Here is a 21,047-nt window from a genome sequence, read left to right as displayed (position 1 = left end):
CATACGACATTGGAGCGTAAATCATGAGGGGCTCTCTTCGCAGGGCGAGGGGTTTTAGAGACCGCCATATAGACTATAGCCTATATATATATATATACCCGGACGATATTCTTTATGAACATATAGATTGTCAGCCGAAGGAATTCATCATCTTTGTCAGATGATCTAGGCAGAAGTCTCTAATGTCACCCGTAGCAATACCCTTACGTGGACATTCATGTATTCCATCTAATCGGTGATGCTGAACATCTGAGCAAGAATACTGTATGTCCGAAAATAAATCGGACATAGGCCTAGCCTAGAGTATGCTGAACATCTGAGCAAGAATAGCCTAAAATAAATCGGACATAGCCTAGCCTACAGTAGGCCTAATAAATGAAAATCACAATTTTAACAAACTTGTTGAATTGAATGTCATATTACTGTACCCTGCACATAAAGGCTACACATTTCCACAGCACCAGAATCCGACCGAATGCCTCCCTCAACCCCTTCCACAATTGGCCTTCCACTATTATTTGCGATGGCCAACTCCTCTGCTACTGTAAAACACTCCTTAGTCGGCTAGTGTTCAAAGACACATTTTTCTTGTTAGCTGTAAAACAGAGGCCAAGTGAAGGCTATAAGCATACTAGGCCTACAGTACATGTTTTCATAATTAAGAAATATTAATGCAAGCTATAACTATATAAACCTACTATTCTGAATAATGTGTTTGTGTTTCATTTTCACCTGCTGCCATGCGTTTGGCAATGGTGTTGCATCTGAAATGTTCACAGGATTAGGCATACACTAAATCAGTCAATGGGGGCTACTTAAACATTCAATTATCCTATTACTGTAATCTATATGCCTACTTCTAAATTGTGTTGCATCTGTAGGCATTTCTATGAACTCAAACTAGGCAATTTAATTATTTAAACTCATTTCAGACATTCCGCAAGCTAATCCTCTGTAACACATATTTGAAGAACATGTGGAAATAAAACTTTTTTAGGCATTAAGGCTACCCGATCTGCAATACGTTGCCAACAGCCTTGCTTTGTTCACTGCCGACGTATTTGATTTTTGTCGTAGAGTGGGTTTTAATTCCTCATAACTTGGCATAATAATTGTGAATTCCTCATCCGTAAAAGGTGATCGCGTCATCATTGAAAGTGGTGACTTGCGCTGCAACACGCCCCTTTTATGTGAACGCGCACAAACTCCAATTAGGTTAACCCCGGCTCAACAAATCAACTTCATAATCAGTGTCGTAGTACCGATTAACACCACTTAAGATAACCAGGTTTTGTCAACCCCGGTTTAACAAAGTAACCCTGGGTTACATCTGGGTAGGTTAAGCTCCCTTCGTAGTACAGGCCCCTGGTCGGGAGGAGGTTATGTGCTAAGTTATAGCTCAAATCGTGTAATCTACCGCACACTGACCAATCAATTGTCTTAAAAACGAAGTTCTCTCACGTGTAGGATTCTGTCATATATCTTACAGGGGCCTGTACTACGAAGGGAGCTTAACCTACCCAGATGTAACCCAGGGTTACTTTGTTAAACCGGGGTTGACAAAACCTGGTTATCTTAAGTGGTGTTAATCGGTACTACGACGCTGATTATGAAGTTGATTTGTTGAGCCGGGGTTAACCTGTGCGCGTTCACATAAAAGGGGCGGGTTGCAGCGCAAGTCACCACTTTCAATGATGACGCGATCACCTTATTTTTCGGATGAGGAATGCACAATTATTATGACAAGTTATGAGGAATTAAAACCCACTCTACGACAAAAATCAAATACGTCGGCAGTGAGCAAAGCAAGGCTGTTGGCAACGTATTACAGATCGGGTAGCCTAAATGCCTAAAAGTAAAGTTTTATTCCCACATGTTCTTCAAATATGTGTTACGGAGGATTAGTAGCTTACGGAATGTCTGAAATGAGTTGAAATATTTAAATAGCCTAATTTGAGTTCATAGAAAGGCCTACAGATGCAACCCAATTCAGAAGTGGGCATATAGATTACAGTAATAAGGATAATTGAATGTTTAAGTAGCCCCCATTGACTGATTTAGTGTATGCCTAATCCTGTGAACATTTCAGATGCAACACCATTGCCAAACACACATGGCAGCAGGTGAAAATGAAACACAAAAACATTATTCAGAATAGTAGGTTTATATAGTTATAGCTTGCATTAATATTTCTTAATTATGAAAACATGTAGGCCTAGCTTATAGTCTTCACTTGGCCTCTGTTTTACAGCTAACAAGAAACAGGTGTCTTCGAATACTACTGTAGGAGGAAAGGCACCAGAGTGTTTTAGTAGCAGAGGAGTTGGCCATCGCAAATAATAGTGGAAGGCCGATTATGGAGGGGGTTGAGGGAGGCATTCGGTCGGATTCTGGTGCTGTGGAAATGTGTAGCCTTTATGTGCAGGGTACAGTAATATGACATTCAATTCAACAAGTTTGTTAAAATGGTGATTTTTATTTATTAGGCCTACTGCTATGTTCGATTTATTTTAGGCTTTTCTTGCTCAGATGTTCAGCATACTGTAGGCCTATGTCCGATTTATTTTAGGACATAGGCCTACAGTAGTATTCTTGCATCACCGATTGAATACATGAATGTCCACGTACGGCATGAGAGGTCTTCATAGATCATCTGACAAAGATAACGAATTCCCTCGGCTGACAATCTATATCTTCATAGAGAATATCGTCCGGGTAGGCTATATATATTTTCTGGCGGTCTCTAAAACCCCTCGCCCTGCGAAGAGAGTCCCTAACGATTTGCGCTCCATATGGATCATCCAGGTACGCCGACATGTCTCGGGAGAAATTGTTAGTGGAGGGGTGGTACTTATAAAGGGTGTGGTTAACGGAAACCTCGGGTTAACCAAGAACATAACCTGGGGGGTATTCCATCAACCTCGCTAAAGGCCAAACCTGGCTTATTTCGATAAGTCTCGCTAATTTTAGTGAGAATTCCGTTCCATTAATGAGGTTAACGTGAATCCCAGCTTGGTAACCATGGGAATTTATGCCACAGAACTAACCTGCTCTGTAGCAGGTTAACTTTCAAGCTAAATTAAGCTGTGTTGCAAAAACAAAACAATCAGTCGGAAAACGAGTCCAAAAAGATGGTTCCGTCAACCTGTGCTCTCGTCACCTGTAGCATACTACTTCAAAAATAGAAGTAGGCCTATAGAAATGTTTTTTTCCGACAGTGCACCAAGCATGGATTTACACATTCACTAGCTCCAAAGAATGTATGAAGATTATATGATTAAAAATGTTTTAACTTAACATGTGTGTGGTTCTAGGAATCGTGCTACTCTGCGTCATTTACTTTCGGTGGTGGTGTAACGTGCAGCGAGACGCCATAGGATAGGATTTACATTCTTGCGTGTTCGCAGGTTCGCTTCCCATACGAAGTATTAAGGCGACATTGTTTATCACCTTGCTAATGGCATTTTTAGTTATAATCTTTGATGAAAAACATATGTCTACTGCTGATAAAGGGTCATGAACATTTGGTAGGCTGTTCAGTGACAGCTTTGCCAGTGGGCTATAGCCTATTATATCTGATGCAAGCCAAAGGATAATTATTCTGTAGCCTAGGCAGCTAATAATTAAAACTGCTTCATGTGTCGACGATTGTTCATGAATGTCAAATCAACTGTGTGCTACACAGATTAAATATTAGGCATAAATTGAATTGAAAGCCATTGCATTTCAGATAATTTTATTTCAAAACACTTTGGGACTTATGGGAGACAATAGCCTATTATGTTGATACTAATTTATTTTATGACCACCTACACCTAGACAATAATTTGGAGTGAATGAACTCTTTTAATCTAAGAACGTAAGCTAGGCTATAGATAGTTTTGAATATCTATATGCATATCCATAAGTTGTTTTTGAGTTTATACTATTTATTCATGCACTCGTTTTGTTCAAGCATAGACTGTAGACCCATGTGTTCAAGAGTGAAGCCAATCAAACTTGCAATTGATTTCAAAACCATTAGTATTGTTGTTTTAAATGTATGCTTTCATTATTCTCCCATTTCTGTAGGCAATCTATTTTTTTCTCGCGATGTTAAATTTGATGACTTTCGATGAAAATCCTGTAGATGGCGCTTGCCAAATCGAACAGAAATCGTCTAGTATTGTCTTAATTTTACGACATATATCCTCTTTTCGTCAATCTACTGTTTTGGTCTACTGTTCTACCTCGTGCACGAGCAGAGATGAAGCTGACTTTAACCTCGCTTGAATAAACGAGACCAAGATGCCGCTAACTTGAGTTAATGGAACGGCTTCAGCCCCAAGTGGAAGTCTACGCTAGTTCAAGCCAGGCTATTTCTGTTAAGCGCCGCCTTCATTAGCGAGGTTGATGGAATATCCCCCTGGTCGGAGCAGGTTTGAGATGCAGCGTAAATTGCCATGGCAGCATACCTCGGTTAAAACCTATCCACCTTTCGTAGTACGGGTTAATCGGGAAGTTACGCCACACGTGATCAAGTTACTCTCGAAGTTACCCAGATAAGCCAGAAACCCCGCTTCGTAGTACAGGCCCCAGGTGGAATTCCGCCTTTACTAACATTTTGGATCTCGAATGTGCTTTAATAGTGCTGTGCGTGCAAATATTCCACTATGGACGTGCATACCATACAACAACTGATGACAATTGATTTATTTGATGTTATAGGTTAGACACAAAAAATTACCACAATGTAGATTAAGCTATCGCTCATGAATGCGGAAGTAATTGTTTTTAAATAGAGGCGGTCTTGTGCGTCTCCACGTTTCACGATTGGCCAACATCATCCCAACACCGAGAACGCGCACAGATCTAAGGTGAAAGCCTAGTTTGACAAATATATCACATAACTGCAATCGTAGTATCACTTAACGTATACCCCTGAGTCAAGGCTTTGTCAAGCCTCGATATGTCTACGTAGCCTAGATATGTCTAACGTGCTTCGTAGTATACCCCACTGCACATTCTGTCTGCCAAAGTAAATCATGCTTGTCAATGTGTCTCAATCTCCTACTCCATCTCTTGCAACTTTTGTGTATTCAAATAAGTGTTTGTGCATGTATGTGTTTGCTTTTGCATGTGTCCTTTTCTGTGTTCTCTTGTGAGTGTGTGTTAGGGTAACGTGTGTATGTGTGTACGTACGTGTGCCTGCTTGCCTGCATGTGTGTCTTTTTTGTGTGCTTGCGTGCATGTGTGTGTGTGTTTATGTGTGTGTATGTGTGTCACGGTTAGCTAGGGAGAGATGGTCCCAAACGCAGGGTAATGCAAGACAAGAAGAGGTAAACTTGGAGAATAGGGGTATTCCAAGTACGTGGTTTAGTGACAAACCTGGGTAAGTTAACTCAGAGTAAGTGGTAAACCTCCTACAACAAGAGCCCTATGGTATTGTTTTGTTAGGAGAATGAAGCCATACAGTTCTTCTATTAGGAGGTTTACCATCTACGCTGAGTTACCTAACCCAGGTTTGTCATTAAACCACGTACTTGGAATACCCCCCAGGAATCTTTACTGGAAAAGCAAACCATGATACAAACTATGGGCTGTATTTTGGGCCGCCAGCGCATGGCGTAATACTCGTTATTCACCCGCGGAAAGTTGAATTCGGTATTTTGCACGTTTATTTTTTAAGCATTGCGCCCAGGGGTGTGCCAATTAACAACCTAGGGAGGGACCTAGCGCGTTGTCTAAAAATCGCTATCATACACCACCTAAACCTGGTCAGAAGTCAATGGCGAGTTGTTCATATGCTATTTTAAGAGCGCATGTCAACAGTCATATTGGCAGGTGCACGCACCATCCTTCTATCATTCAATAACGCACACCAGCGCACGTCCATGCAAAGCATTACAAATTGCACGATTACAATGGGAAACATAATTAGAATAAAGATATTACGAAATACTGTACATCTCATAATGAGTAGTTATTCACCATCATTTGCAAATTGGTAATGACGGTTAAAAGTGATTAGGGGAGAGGCGAGAGACACGTATGGAGCACAGCTGAAGACGCACTGTCACGAGATATAAGCAACTCCTCTGCAGGATAAATGTTGTTTTATTCAGTCATTTGAGCAACATTAGGGTAAGTGTTGCTTTTTCCAGCCTATGTTTTCGATGGTAACCCATTGTCAGTCAATAGTGAAAGTAACTGCATATAACTATCTTGTCGTTGACTGACTCCTTGGTGAAGTTAGTTTCACTTTGCCAATGAGTTCAAATAATAGACGAGTGCAAATGCGTGAAGGCTATGCTAGGTTTTAGTAAAGCATGGTTTAAGAATGACTATTCCATACGGTCTCGCAAGCAGCCTCCTTCAAATGTGCCGTTGAATGCCAAAATACCGATGCATTTATTTGACATATCGCGTGTTGCGCCGTTAAAGGGAATGACAGATGTCATTCTCATTGGTTTAAAATTATGTTACGCCCCAAACACACACATATGACTGATTAAAAGACCTAGGAACACCTTGTTACACCATGCGCTCCACTTTTGAGAATGAAACCACTCCCAATGTGAACTGGACATCCTACTAAAATTGAATAGACTTTTGACGAGTGACGATGCACTTTAGAATGTCATGATAGGGCCCAAAGACCGACAAGGAACAGAGGGTACATGAGGACTAAATACAAATGGAAGAGAGACACAGGTGGAGACACTGAAACAATAATCAGGGACAGGTGAGGGGCGGAGACAACAGGAACAGAAAGCACATGACAAGGACACAGGAAGTAAACACAGCAGCACATGGCATTCGGGGTAAACAAAGGAGACACAATGAAATACAACACACTAGGGAAAACAGGACAGGGAAAACAGGATCATTACTGTGTGTGTGTGTGCGCGTGTGTGCTTGTGTCTTTATGTGTGTACGTGTTTATGTGTGAATGTGCGTGCTTGTGTGCGCATGGGGTAGCCGAGGCCTACTGGTTAGGGCTTTGGGCTTGTAACCGAACGGTTGCCGATCCCCGACCAGAAGGAAAAATGTGGGTGGGGGAAGTGGTTGAGCCCACATCCACGGCTGAAGTACCCTTGAGCAAGGCACCTAACCCCTCACTAGAGGGCGCAACCTGACAATGAGTTACCATCGAAAACATAGCCTGGAAAAAGCAATACTTACCCCAATAATGTTCGAATGACTGAATAAAAAAACATTGATCCTGCAGAGGAGTTGCTTCTTATCTTGTGACAGTGTGTCTTCAGTGGTGCCCATTTGCCTCTCGCCTAATCACTTTAATCCGTCGTTACCAATAGTCAATAACTATTCATTGTCAGATGTATTTCGTAATATCTTTAATTAAATTATGTTTTCCATTCAAAATCCTGTAATTTGTAATGTTTTGCAGGGGTGTGCGCTGGTGCACGTTCCTGTGGATGAGAGAAGCAGGGTGCGTTGTATACCCGCCCATATCACTGTTGATAATGCGCTCTTAAAATAACATATAAACAATTTGCCATAGATTTCTAACCAGGTTTCTCTTGGTCAGTGGCGTAATGCGTTTTAGGTAGTGTACGATAGGGATTTTTAAATAATGCGCCAGACACCTCATTAGGTCAGTATTGCCACACCCCTTGGTGTGTTGCTTAAAGGGACACCAGGCAAGCCTGATGATTTTTCTCTACGAAACTCCCCCTCGCTCGGTCTGAAGCTCTTTTCCTTTTCTTTGCGTCTTCCGTCAAGGGTTTTCGCTGCTTCTTCGCCGGCTCTGCCATTATACACACGTTTGCAACAATCTCTAGCGTTTCGTTAGCCTGCCTCTGTGCTGTAAACTGATCCTGCTTCGGTTGGCGGGTAGGATACACCGAACTTGCAAGTGGGATATTCTTCCTACAGGCAGTAGGGGCGGGCGAGAGAGCCTTCATTCGCCCTGTAATGAGTCATTTAACCATATACCGACTTACGAAGATGATTAATTAACACGAAAACGTTGCCTGGTGTCCCTTTAACAAATGAGACGTGTAAGATAAGAATAAACTTGGCACTGGGATAATAATCCACTTTCTGCCAGGTTCTGTGTTGTGTAAATAGGCCCCATAAAGTTGTCAAAATAGTAAAAGTTAATTCAGACATGTCCTAAAGGTGTGAATGCATCATGTTTCAGATTATTTACTAAGACCGCTAAAATAGAGCCAATTCACCTTATTCCGCGCGCAAACATGGGGGGCGCTAGCTTTGCCCACATTGTCTCCGAACTTCCGATTGAGCAGTACATCCATTGCGATACATTGAGATAACAGAGCTCTATCGAGATGACTGGCATCATATGTTATGGGTCATCCTAAAGTTAGGAACGTTTATTTAGGATTTTGTTGACTTGAGAAATTTCTGTTATACACCTTTCCTATCTGAAGTTTGGAAAACACTGACTTTGGAGCGGCTGTTCTGTGATGACTTTCTAAACTAGTTACCATAGTTACCAAACAGATAAGGATTTGCGAGTTTCTCCATACGATACAGCAGCCACTGCCACATCGTCTTCCCACTCTGTAGGGCTGAATAGCCTTGGGTAGCAAAGACCTCCTGATGGCATTTTATGTTTTCCTCCCAAGTTAGCCTCTCTATCTTCTTCTGCCGTATTATCCCAATGAAGCTAACTAGACGTAGCTAGCTGACCGGAAGTTTAAAGACAATGTGGAATTTAAAAAAATGGGTGCTGAATAAGGTGAATAGCAAAAGTAACTCAGAGAGACTACACAGTAAAAGAGAGCAACAATAAGAATATGTATGAAAAGACACCACAACAGCAGAATTTGATTTTGATACTGCATTTATTGATTCATTATGTGACAGTCAAAGATTAAACTAAAAGAGCAAAAGGAATTTTACAGGAGGTGCATCAGAACCAGATGGTCTGGCCAGGCTGCAGTCACAGGTGGGTGGTCCACTGCACAGGTGGCTGGCTGCCTGCGATGGCTTTCCCATAGTGCACTAATACATGAAGATCTTATCATCTTACAGTCACATTACAAACACCACCCATGCTGATTCTCTAAAAGCACTTCTGTTTAATGATTTATTCTGTTTGAGCAGGTTTGAAAGGTGAGTTTAAAATAAAAAAGGTTAAGTCACTCCACACAGGAGCAAAGTTACCACTTGGCACACACAAATTGGTAACATGCAGAACAGGATTTATCATTCCAAGCGCCAGCACCTAGAAAAAGACAACAGACAAAGAATGAAACAATGAAGATGAACAGAAATGGTGTCCAGAAAATAGACTAAATTAGATATTCTGAGCTACTAAGTTTAAGAGTGCATTGGAGTAGGCCTACCGTTGTACATATGAACACAGGGTTCATTACTTCTCCAGTTATCAGGCTGCTTTTTGCTCCACTTGGTGTACGCAAAGGAGCTACCATCAGTCCAGTACCAGCCAGGAGCCTGCAAGCACAAATACAAACTGTTTTGTCTTCACCTCAAAATGAATTAGGACATTAAGCTATTGCGGCTCACCCTTAGAGATTGAAATCATACTGCAGTAGTGAGTATAAAACAGGCAACACTCCCCCATTTACTGAATTAGAAATTACAGTAGAAAAAAACAGAGGCGCACTCAAGGGCTTGATCCTAATACAATTTGTATTGAGAGCCGAGGTTTTTACAATGAGTCTAAGGACAAAAAACTAGGAAACAAACGTTTCGGGCTTAGCCCATTATCAATGTCTCCATTAAGCCCGAAACATTTGTTTCCTAGTTTTTTGTCCTTAGACTCATTGTAAAAACCTCGGCTCTAAATACAAATTGTATTAGTATCAAGCCCTTGAGTGCGCCTCTGTTTTTTTTTCTACTGTAATACTCAACTTTTGGAGTTTACACACCAGGCAAAACATTACAAACTTAAGGCGCAGACGCCGATTCGCCATTGTTCCTGAATTAGAAATTAGACAGACTGCAGTTATTTACCCCACAGGATCTCCCAGCTCCAATCCAGATCCTATGTTTGTTTCCTGCAAAGTTGCGAACAAATTGTGCCTCCCCACTGTTGTGGATGGATGCAAGATGCCCTCCCTGGCTTACACAGTACACCTGAAAGTAAACAGGCATTCAGATAGACGGCACAGAACAGAACAAGAAACTTTCAAATAGAACTGAAATTAAGAGATGTGACAGGCTAATAAATTCAGCCCACAAAGTAATGACAAAACAAATGTGCCATTCAGATAAAGAGAAACAAAAATGCTCATCCTTAAATAAGAATTATTTAATTACCTCTGCCTCAGACCAATTTTTAGGTTTTGTGACAAGCCTAAAGCAACGACCTCCATAGGCTTTCCATCCAGGCTGACACACATTGCGTTTCTCCACAACTTTCAGCTCTGAGAACAAGAAAAGTGAACTAGATTGATATGACCGCATATTCTCTCAATTACAGAGAAATTCCCTAGTGAACTAAAGAGAAAGCTAGTCTTGGTGAACCCAGATAAACGTGTCAGCAAATTAGTTTTGTTTTTTGCAGGCCTGTCTGCAGAATTTTTTGTCCTGTTGTCACAATAACTTATGATGCTATATTTATTATGACCGCCGCGCAGCGAAGCGGCGGTCATATAGGTTTAGTCAGAATTGTTTTTTTTTTTTTTTTTTTCGCATGCCCAAATTTCCGTCAATGAGTCCCGGGACACTGAAAGACCGGGGTACACGAAACTTGGTGGGTATGTAACCCCACATGGATAGCATGGAACCATCGTTTTTCGTTTTGATCTGTAGCCCCCCCGCTGGACTGGACCCCCCGAAAGGAGGGTAGGGCAGACACAGTTTTCTGTGAATATCTCGAAAACCGTAGGGTTTAGGAGGACCATGTTTTTTTTGTATGTTGATCTCAAGGGGCCATGTCAACCCATTCCATAACCACTCATTTCATGTATAGCGCCACCTAGTTAAACACAAAAAAGTAAAAATGAGGTGTTGTAATTGAAGGTATCTGTGACCTAACATAGTCAAAACTGCACGAAATTGAAAGTGTAGGATCATTATGACACCCTCTGAATGCACGCCAAGTTTCGTGGAATTCCGTGGAATTCCGTTCATGGGGGGCCACACAATAAATTAAGTAAGGGATAATGTATAGAACGCCGGTCATTGTCGGGAGATACGTCCCGACAGGGCGAACCGGACTTGTTCCGCCCTGAAGGGACCTATCTCCCGACAATGACCGGCGTTCTATACATTATCCCGCTTATTACACGGCTACTTACCAAAACGACACAATAAACTCCCCACGATATGACTCTTTAGCCTACATAGCCTAGGCTATAGCCTATTTGTTACCGTTTCATCATGGCTTTTGCTGAGAAACAAATAGTTCGCAACACATGCTGAACTTGAATCAAACATTCTTTAGAACACAGCTGATCAACCGTCTGCTTTTACTTTTGAATGAAGTTCCAATGCTTGCGTAGTGATATGAAAGAATTGACTTAGAAGCACAAAGCCCATTTTCCTTGACAGCGGTCTGTTATATTTAGCAACGGTCTGTTATTCAGAATTAGCAGACCGCCGAACGTTGGGAAGGCCCATTCAAGTGAATGGAGCATTCTGCAGCACTATGAAGAGCCGTGTAATAATTTATGTTACTAATACACCAACTGGCCTGTAGGTGGCCGGAGACAGTTTTCTGTGAATATCTCGAGAACCGTAGGGCCTAGGAGGTCCACCTTTTTTATGTATGTTGGTCTTAAGGGGGCATGTCAACCCATCCCATTACCACTTATTTCATGTATAGCGCCACCTAGTTAAAAATTAAAAAGCAAAAAATTAGGTGTTTTCATCACAATATCTCTGGCTGACAAGGTCAAAACTGCACGAAATTAAAAGTGTACTATCATTATTACACCCTCCGAATGCATGCCAAGTTTTGTGTACTTTCGTTCATGGGGGGCCTTACAATAAAATAATTTATGTGTACATTTAGTGACGTATACCAACAAGGATTCCCGGGACACTGAAAGACCGGGGTACACAAAACTTGGTGGGCATGTACCCCCACATGGATAGCATGGAACCGTCATTTTTCGTTTTGATCTGTAGCCCCCCCCCCCCCGCTGGACTGGACCCCCCCGAAAGGAGGGTAGGGCAGACACAGTTTTCTGTGAATATCTCGAAAACCGTTGTTTAGGAGGACCATTTTTTTTCGTATGTTTGCCTCCAGGGGTCATGTTAACCCATTTCATGTGCACACATGTGCACAAACAGATACACACACACACACACACACATACATTCACAGTAATCATACGTATGACACATACTCACACAGTAGACATATGTACGGGCACATACGCAGGCACACACACAAGCACGCACACACACACACACACACCCACACACACTCACACACACACACACCCACACACATAACATAAACATAACACAAACAATCAAGAATTTCTCAGAATTATGAACAGGCAAGCTGGAGGTGGGGTTGTATAAAATTCATTTTACATGTGAAATCTATGAACTAATCATGTTTTGGTACTTGTTGTCTAGCAGATACCAGTGAGAATTGGGTGTGGATCATGCAATTTAGTGAGACAGAATCATATAGGCCTTTCAGCGTGATTTCTTTTTGTGGAAAAAACGTGCTGGACTGGGCGGCGGTCATATTTTGTACCGCTCTGCGGTACATCTAGTTATGAATGGTTTTAACTATATGGAAAAAGTGATACATTGTAATCCCTCCTGTACACTTAGAGAGCCATTCACTTTCAAAACCTCAAAAATGTTGATTGATAATAGGATTGCTTAATAGAAAGTAAATGTAAATCAGGTTTATAGGCCAAGTATACTTGTGTACAAGGAATTTGATCTCTGCATTTATCCCATCCGTGAATTACTGAACAGACAGAGCACACAGTGAACACACAGTGAGGTGAAGCACACACTAACCCGGAGCAGTGAGCTGCCTTGCTACAGCAGCACTCGAGGAGCAGTGAGAGGTTAGGTGCCTTGCTCAACGGCACTTTAACTATGGATGTGGGCATGGGAGAGCAGTGCTCAACCACTTCCCCCCACCCACATTTTTCCTACTGGTCGGGGATTGAACCGGCGACCCTTTAGTTCCAAGCCCGAAGCCTTTTCTTTTTACATAGCATTTCTTACCTGTTGCTATGCTCAGTGCAAACATTGCATAGAGAAGAGAGAGAACGGGCAGAATCGCCATGGCACTTAATTCTTCTGAAACACACACATACAAACTCAATGACATAGCAGTGTACAATTTCAAAAATGCTTGAAGTGAGACGTTAAAGGGTAAAAGCAGCATCTGTGGTTTCATACTCACCTGTTGATGAGGTGATCTCTGAGAGACTCTGCGAGATTGAATGAAGATGAGAACAGCACAGCAGAAGCTTTTATAGCCAGTTTGAACCAGACTATCAAGTTGGACAGTAATTTCCCACATATTAGCAAATTAATGCAAATGAAAGGGGGAAAAACAGTGTATTGACCACGCCTATAACCACACCTAAAACCGGAAATTGTAAAACATTACGTTATAACCAGACTATTTAACTAGACTATCAGGTTTGGCCAAAATATTAGCCGCATCCAGAATAAACAGCAGGATAGTGTTTTATGCCAATTCAATCTTCAATATAGTCATCATGATAGGGCTTGAAGTGGAAAGTTCACTTACTTATCTCAAATATCTGGGAGTCACTGATCAATTTTTATATAGATTTGCATGTCCCATAGCTGAAAATATGTATTATATATGGTCTCTATATGAAATTAGAAAGAAATGGCACAGACATAGCAAAAATGAAGGCTGAAACTCCTTATTTTGAGAACTATACTTTGCTTTTTATTGTCCAGTGTGTAATGATTGACTGAAATCACTGTTATTTGACTACAAGATGTGTTGTTTGAAGGCAAAATTTGCTTTTGCTGCATATTCTAAATGTTTTGAGTGTTAGTCTTTTGCGAGCAAAATATGGCATTTTAGCCAGAGTGCTAATGTGCTTCTGTGTAAATTGTTTTGAAAATGTGATGTCAGAGTTGACACAATCAAAGCAATCGACAAAAACTTTAATGCATAGAAATGATCGATGGTATTTATTTAAAACCAATTCAAGTGTAGGTTATAATACCTTTAGATCGTTTAGATTACTCTGTTTCAGTTGGTCTCTGACAGGCTGTGATCTATTAAGGTCTCAAAACATTGACCAGAAAGCAACATGTGCATTAGTAGCTTAAATGATATAAGTGGTTCAGTTATTCTTAGTGAGTACTAAGCTACGTCCCGACGTAATTCTATGGTCGGATTCAGAGAAGATAGTTTACTTCATTGAACTCACTGTTCCTTGGGAAGACAGAGTGGAAGTGGCCAATGAGCTGAAGAGAGCTAAATATACTGAAATAGCAGAGGAGGCAGCTAAGCGAGGTTGGAGTGCACGATTAAGGCCTATTGAAATCGGTGCACGTGGGTTTGTGGCCAGATCTGCTATTGGCTTGCTGTCTGAATTGGGCATTTGTGGTCGAAGTCTAAGGCAGGTGGTTAGTAACATGTCTTTAGCAGCAGAAATGGGGCGCAAGCTAAGGTAAGCTAACTGGCTCATTTGTTTTGGTCGTGGGTAAGGAGAAGTTACCCTTCCTGGGGCGCAAGCTAAGGTAAGCTAACTGGCTTATTTGTTTTGGTCGTGGGTAAGGAGAAGTTACCCTTCCTGGGGCACAAGCTAAGGTAAGCTAACTGGCTCATTTGTTTTGTGTTTGTGATGGACTGTGCCTAGGTTGATGGTACTTGGCTAAGGTTCTTTATGGTTTATGGTTCAGTCCGCATCAACGGGACGGACCGACCTAGCCAACTTAGACCATGCCTAGGTTGGTTAAGGGTATTTTGGGTATTGGATATTTCAATGTGGTAATATGGTGGCAGCATGGAGGGGAGTGTCTCCAGGACGCTGGTTTCACTGTTAAGCCTTCATGAGGTGTCGTGGGCCTAACTTAACGAAACATCGGTGAATGAGGGTGCCCACTTGATAACCCCAATGACATGCCGCATACTATATAGGCTACTGCTGTTGGATAGGCCATTTGTATTGTGCTTGTGACCATTTGTTGGCGGATTTGTGGGTAGTGTGCTTTTTAAAGTTAAACTTGAGCAGGGGCTTCTGAATGTGTTTTTACCTTGGATTTTGGCACAAGGGATTTTAACATCTAATCCTGTGTATTAATGTAATAGACAATAAAATCCATGCCATGGGTAAATTTAACATAATCTCAATTATGCCAACCACCAGGAAGTTTGAAACCTTAATTGCCAGGTACAAGTTGTATTCCTGCCAATGTACAACATGCCATGTCCATGAATGCATTCCTGAAACTCGTATTGTTCCAGGAACAGGATTGACTTCCTGCAAACAAACACAAAGGCACAACAAATGTGACTATTTTCACAAGAGTTATTAAAGGAAAATTCCAGTATTTAGCACTTTGAGCACCTTTTCTGGTTTGTTTTGGATGAACTAGAGTGGTGGACACCGACATTTTGACGATTGGTCCTGTCTCGACTTTTCTGACTCGTTTTGAATCGCCTTTGACTACTCAGAGTGGCTGCCAACAGGCATACTCAAACATGTCCTAAAACAACCCTTAACATTCGTTTTCAAAACTCTGCAACTCACCGAGTGGTTAGTGGTGTTCGTTGATTATTAAAATCAAATATATCGGTGCAATGTATGATTTCCAGCAGTCTTATTTGCTATTGTGGAACTATTTTTTCAGACACAACCGCATATAAACTTCCGCTCAATATTTGAACCTGAAGCATAGACGGTGGCGCAGTAATATCAACGTGCAATGAGTCTTCCAACAGAAATCAATGGGATTTTACAAAATGCCAAATAAAACACGACAGAAACTGTATTTCGCTACGCTACTTGTTTTGGAACATCAACTAACACCACTAACCACTCGGTGAGTTGCACAGTTTTGAAAACGAACGTTAAGGGACTCAAAAAAGGGACTCAAAGCTAAATACCGGAAATTTCCATTAATGCTTTGTAAGTGTTATGTCATGGGTTAACTTTAGTTATTACACGGCTCTATGCTGAAGATTGCTCCATTCACTTGAATGGGCCTTCCCAGCGTTCGGTGGTCTGATATTTCTCGAGAACAGACCATTGCTAGGTATAATAGGAAAATGGGTTTTGTGCTTCTAATTCACGTCTTTCATAACACTCCGCAAGTACTGGAACTTCATTCAAAAGTGAAAGCAGACGGTTGATCAGCTGTGTCCTGAATATTTGATTCAAGCAGCGTTTGTTGCTAATTGTGTTTCTCAGCAAAAGCCACGATGAAACGGTAACAAATATATGTAGGCTAGACTAAAGATTCATATCGTGGGAAGTTTATTTTTTAATTTTGGCAAGTAGCCGTGTATTTAGCGGGATAATGTATAGACCGCCGGTCATTATCGGGAAATATTTAAATTTATATCCCGGGTCTCAGGAGGTTAAGTGAATTCCATATTAATAAATCTTGTTTATATTTGAACTGGAATCACGTCTCTGTCGTTACTTATCTTATCTGTGTGTCTTATCAAGTATACTTGGGTTTACAACATATCTTGGTGTGAAAGGCCCCAAGTGGCGTAGTCGTGCACTTAAGTAGAGCCAAGACCCTATATGTACAGTTGGTCACACAAGCACAAACACAAACTTTTTTATCTTCACTTCAAAATGAATTAGGACACTGAGCCATTGGTGCTCACCCTTAGAGATTGAAATCATCTCTGTTTGTTTCCTGCAAAAATGCGAACAAATGTTGCCTCCCCACTGTTGTGGATGGATGCAACATGCTCTTCCTGGCTTGTACAGTACACCTTAAGATAAACAGGCATTCAGATAGATGGCACAGAACAGAACAAGAAACATTCAAATAGAACTGAAATTAAGAGATGTGACCGGCTATTAAATTCAGCCCATAAAGTAATGACAAAAAAAATGTGCCATTCAGATAAAGAGAAACAAAAATGCTCGTCCTTAAATAAGAACTAGATGTACCACATAGCGGTACAAAATATGACCGCCGCTCAGTCCTGTACATCCATTCCGCGAAAATAAATCATATTAATGAATTTGTCTCCATCTTCTACTCCATCCCCCACTCTTGAAACTTTTGTGTATGCTTGTTTGGAATGTGTGTTTGCACACATTCCGCACACAAAGTAGCCTACTGGCGCTGCAAAGGTGAATAGATTTGTTTCTGGGCCAAAAAATTTGTAGCATTGTTATAAAACCTTTAAAATTTCTAAACAATCACAAGTAGGGCAGTTCATCACAGTCCATCCATTGCAACTGGACTGATGAAAGGTACACCTGTAGGCTACATTGTATTTGGGAAAAGCAGAAGGTAGCAGCATAATGTATTTATTTGTTATTAAACAAAACACTCCCTGTCAGTTCCATGCAGTTTTCAACAGCTATCAAGAAGAGAGGTCATGTCATGGATTTTTGTGAATGTTTCTTCTTCTACATATGCATAAGTTTAGTCATCTAGTTCAAATGATATTCAGCTTTATTGTCAATGCACAAATTGAATACCAGTAGTCTAAAACAAAATGCCGTTTTACCCAGTGGTGCAAATAACTGACATGTCCAAAAGGGCCTTCATGAAATGCGTTGCGAGACTGTTCATACAAATTTTAACGGGCAAAGTTGAAGAGCTACTGTCCGTTATTGTTTGTGCAAATAATATGCTGATTCATGTTCCCTTGCATTTTGCAACTATGAGGTCCATGGTTAAGCTCAATCTTTTGACGCAATCTTTTGATTTTCACCCAGCCTAGTCCATGGTAGGCGCCCGATAGAAATATTGTTTAATTTTGCGATTGAGATATCCACGCACTGGCGCCCCCCGGTTTTAGAGCTATTCTAAATGCAAAAATGCATAGAGGGAGTTATGACAAAACCGTGACTGTTAACAAACTGTAACGTTTAATGCACACGACACCAACGTTATTCAATGGCAGCTTTATTGGCTCACGAACGAGGACAGGGACACAGACCAAGACCACAATGCAAACAGGGCAGGTCAAGCACGCACACACTACACATACAGGGGAGGACGCAGCCCCCCACACAAAAAGGGTCACACACGAGGGAGAACTAAAAGGGGAACATGTTACAATAAAGACGCTAACTTTACACTTAAAACTAAGGAGAACTAGATGTACCGCAGAGCGGTACAAAATATGACCGCCGCCCAGTCCAGCACATTTTTTCCACAAAAAGAAATCACGCTGAAAGGCCTATATGATTCTAACTGTCTCACTAAATTGCATTATCCACACTCAATTCTCACTGGTATCTGCTAGACAACAAGTACCAAAACATGATTAGTTCATAGATTTCACATGTAAAATTCATTTTATACAACCCCACCTCCATCTTGCCTGTTCATAATTATGAGAAATTCTTGATTGTTTGTGTTATGTTTATGTTATGTGTGTGGGTGTGTGTGTGTGTATGAGTGTGTGTGTGTGTGTGTGTGTGTGTGTGTGTGTGTGTGTGTGTGTGTGTGTGCGTGCCTGCGTATGTGCCTGTGCATGGAAGCGTACATATGTCTACTGTGTGAGTATGTGTCATGATTACTGTGAATGTGTGTGTGTGTGTGTATCTGTTTGTGCACATGTGTGCACATGAACTGGGTTAACATGACCCCTGGAGGCAAATATACGGAAAAAATGGTCATCCTAGGCCCTACAGTTCTCAAGATATTCACAGAGAACTGTGTCTGGCCTACCCTCCTTTCGGGGGGTCCAGTCCAGCGGGGGGGCTACAGATCAAAACGAAAAATGACAGTTCCATGCTATCCATGTGGGGGTACATGCCCACCAAGTTTTGTGTACCCCGGTCTTTCAGTGTCCCGGGAATCCTTGTTGGTGTACGTCACTAAATGTACACATAAATTGTTTTATTGTAAGGCCCCCCATGAACGAAAGTACACAAAACTTGGCATGCATTCGGAGGGTGTCATAATGATCCTACACTTTCAATTTCGTGCAGTTTTGACCATGTCAGCCAGAGATATTGTGATGAAAACACCTAATTTTTTGCTTTTTAATTTTTAACTAGGTGGCGCTATACATGAAATAAGTGGTAATGGGATGGGTTGACATGGCCCCTTGAGATCAACATACAAAAAAAAGGTGGACCTCCTAGGCCCTACGGTTCTCGAGATATTCACAGAAAACTGTCTCCGGCCACCTACAGGCCAGTTGGTGTATAGTAACATAAATTAATTTATTGTGTGGCCCCCCATGAACGGAATTCCACGAAACTTGGCGTGCATTCAGAGGGTGTCATAATGATCCTACACTTCCAATTTCGTGCAGTTTTGACTATGTTAGGTCACAGATACCTGCGATTACAACACCTCATTTTTACTTTTTTGTGTTTAACTAGGTGGCGCTATACATGAAATGAGTGGTTATGGAATGGGTTGACATGGCCCCTTGAGATCAACATACAAAAAAAAAATGGTCCTCCTAAACCTTACGGTTCTCGAGATATTCACAGAAAACTGTGTCTGCCCTACCCTCCTTTCGGGGGGTGCAGTCCAGCGGGGGGGCTACAGATCAAAACGAAAAACGATGGTTCCATGCTATCCATATGGGGTTACATGCCCACCAAGTTTCGTCTACCCCGGTCTTTCAGTGTCCCGGGAATCATTGACAGAAATTTGGACATGCGAAAAAGAAAAAAAAAAAAAAAAAAAAAAAATCTGACTAAACCTATATGACCGCCGCTTCGCTGCGCGGCGGAATAATAACGACATAAACCCCCCGCAGAGCCCGTCTACGGAGAGCTTTGCCACTCCGTATTAAGTCCCATTGTACCGAATTTTGGTTGCAGTTCCACCAGAGTTCCACTGGGGGCGATCGCCATGAGTGCAGAATGAATGGGAGTCAATGGAGCTAGACGGCTAAATTTGCCTCTTTCACCTGATTGTCGTTGACAAATCTCAGATTTGATTGTAGTTTGTATAACTTCAACATGGGTTATAGGTCAAAAGTTGAATGAACGAGTACTTATGTCCTTTTGATTTCTTACAGGTTGGGTCGTTGTTGCCCATAACACGCTAGCATTGTGCTAATGAATGACGTCATTGACACGTTTGAAAGGCTTTTTAGAACAATTAAGTGACGTTAAAAAATATAATACTCAACCAAGTGTATTTTCTTTGCCTCCCCTTTCGAAAACAATATTCAAATTACTTGGAAAAAAATTATACCCCGAGAAAAGTGGATTTTGAGGGGTACAGCTCCATAGACCTCCATGCATTCTGCACTCGTGGACGAGCGCCCTCATGTGGAACCACAGAAGGAACTGCAACCAGTTCAGAACAGTTTAGAAACCGGAAGTTTTCCGAGAGTGGCAGTTCTCCCCTTATTAGACATTCTCTGCCCCCCGATTGTTCGCTCTCGTGTCCCAGCATGCTTTTCGCCGGAGAACGGTAGCACAGTCTTTTTGAGCTATATAAGGTACACTGTAAAAAGTTTCTGTAAATTTACACCCAGATTCTAACATTATTCACCGGTTTTCTTTAATAAACAGGACTTTCCGGTCATTAGTAAGACTAATATGTAAAATCAGGCTCCAACACTGTTATTTACCACGCCCGTATAGACCTCTGAAGTTCGCCTACAAAAAAGATCCAAAACGGCCATCTTTGCCCATATAAGGAGATCCGGTTGTTAATTGAAGCTAACTACCTATGGTAAATTGCATTACAAGTTAGCTCTGGGATAGCAAAAATCTAAGTGTGCCACCTTCACTTACCGGAGATCACAGTATCCACTCGAAGGCAGAGGACAAAAGTGTGTTCAGGAAAACGTATGCATTTCAGACTTTTTCATCCCCACGAGACTTTAACAGGTGCGATTATTCAAAATCTCCATGTTATTTTCCCATAGGAAAAATCGCCAGATACCGGATGTCAAAGATGGCAGCTTTTTTGTAGGCGAACTTCAGAGGTCTATTGTTTATTCTGGAACACACGTACTT

General features: G+C 41.4%; 1 protein-coding gene across 1 annotated transcript; it reads right to left on the bottom strand.

Annotated features, from left to right (window-relative positions):
• Nucleotides 1–8,813: 8,813 nt before the first annotated feature.
• LOC143133168 (galactose-specific lectin nattectin-like) lies at nucleotides 8,814–13,350 on the bottom strand. The gene is made up of 6 exons (XM_076292941.1): nucleotides 13,322–13,350; nucleotides 13,141–13,215; nucleotides 10,255–10,361; nucleotides 9,949–10,071; nucleotides 9,318–9,426; nucleotides 8,814–9,196 (listed from the first exon to the last, which is right to left on the bottom strand). The coding sequence occupies exons 2-6, from the start codon at nucleotides 13,199–13,201 to the stop codon at nucleotides 9,132–9,134; spliced, it is 465 nt and encodes a 154-aa protein (XP_076149056.1). The 5' UTR covers nucleotides 13,202–13,215; nucleotides 13,322–13,350; the 3' UTR covers nucleotides 8,814–9,131.
• Between the last annotated feature and the right edge of the window lie 7,697 nt (nucleotides 13,351–21,047).

This window comes from Alosa pseudoharengus, unplaced genomic scaffold, assembly GCF_046254945.1.
Source record: "Alosa pseudoharengus isolate Yale_2024_CS ecotype anadromous, Long Island Sound unplaced genomic scaffold, YU_APseudo_1.1 YU_APseudo_1.1_scf_19, whole genome shotgun sequence".
NCBI classification, from domain to species: Eukaryota; Metazoa; Chordata; class Actinopteri; order Clupeiformes; family Clupeidae; genus Alosa; species Alosa pseudoharengus.
The sequence above is the reverse complement of the archived record's forward strand: the minus strand, read 5'-3'. Positions and strand labels throughout refer to the sequence as shown.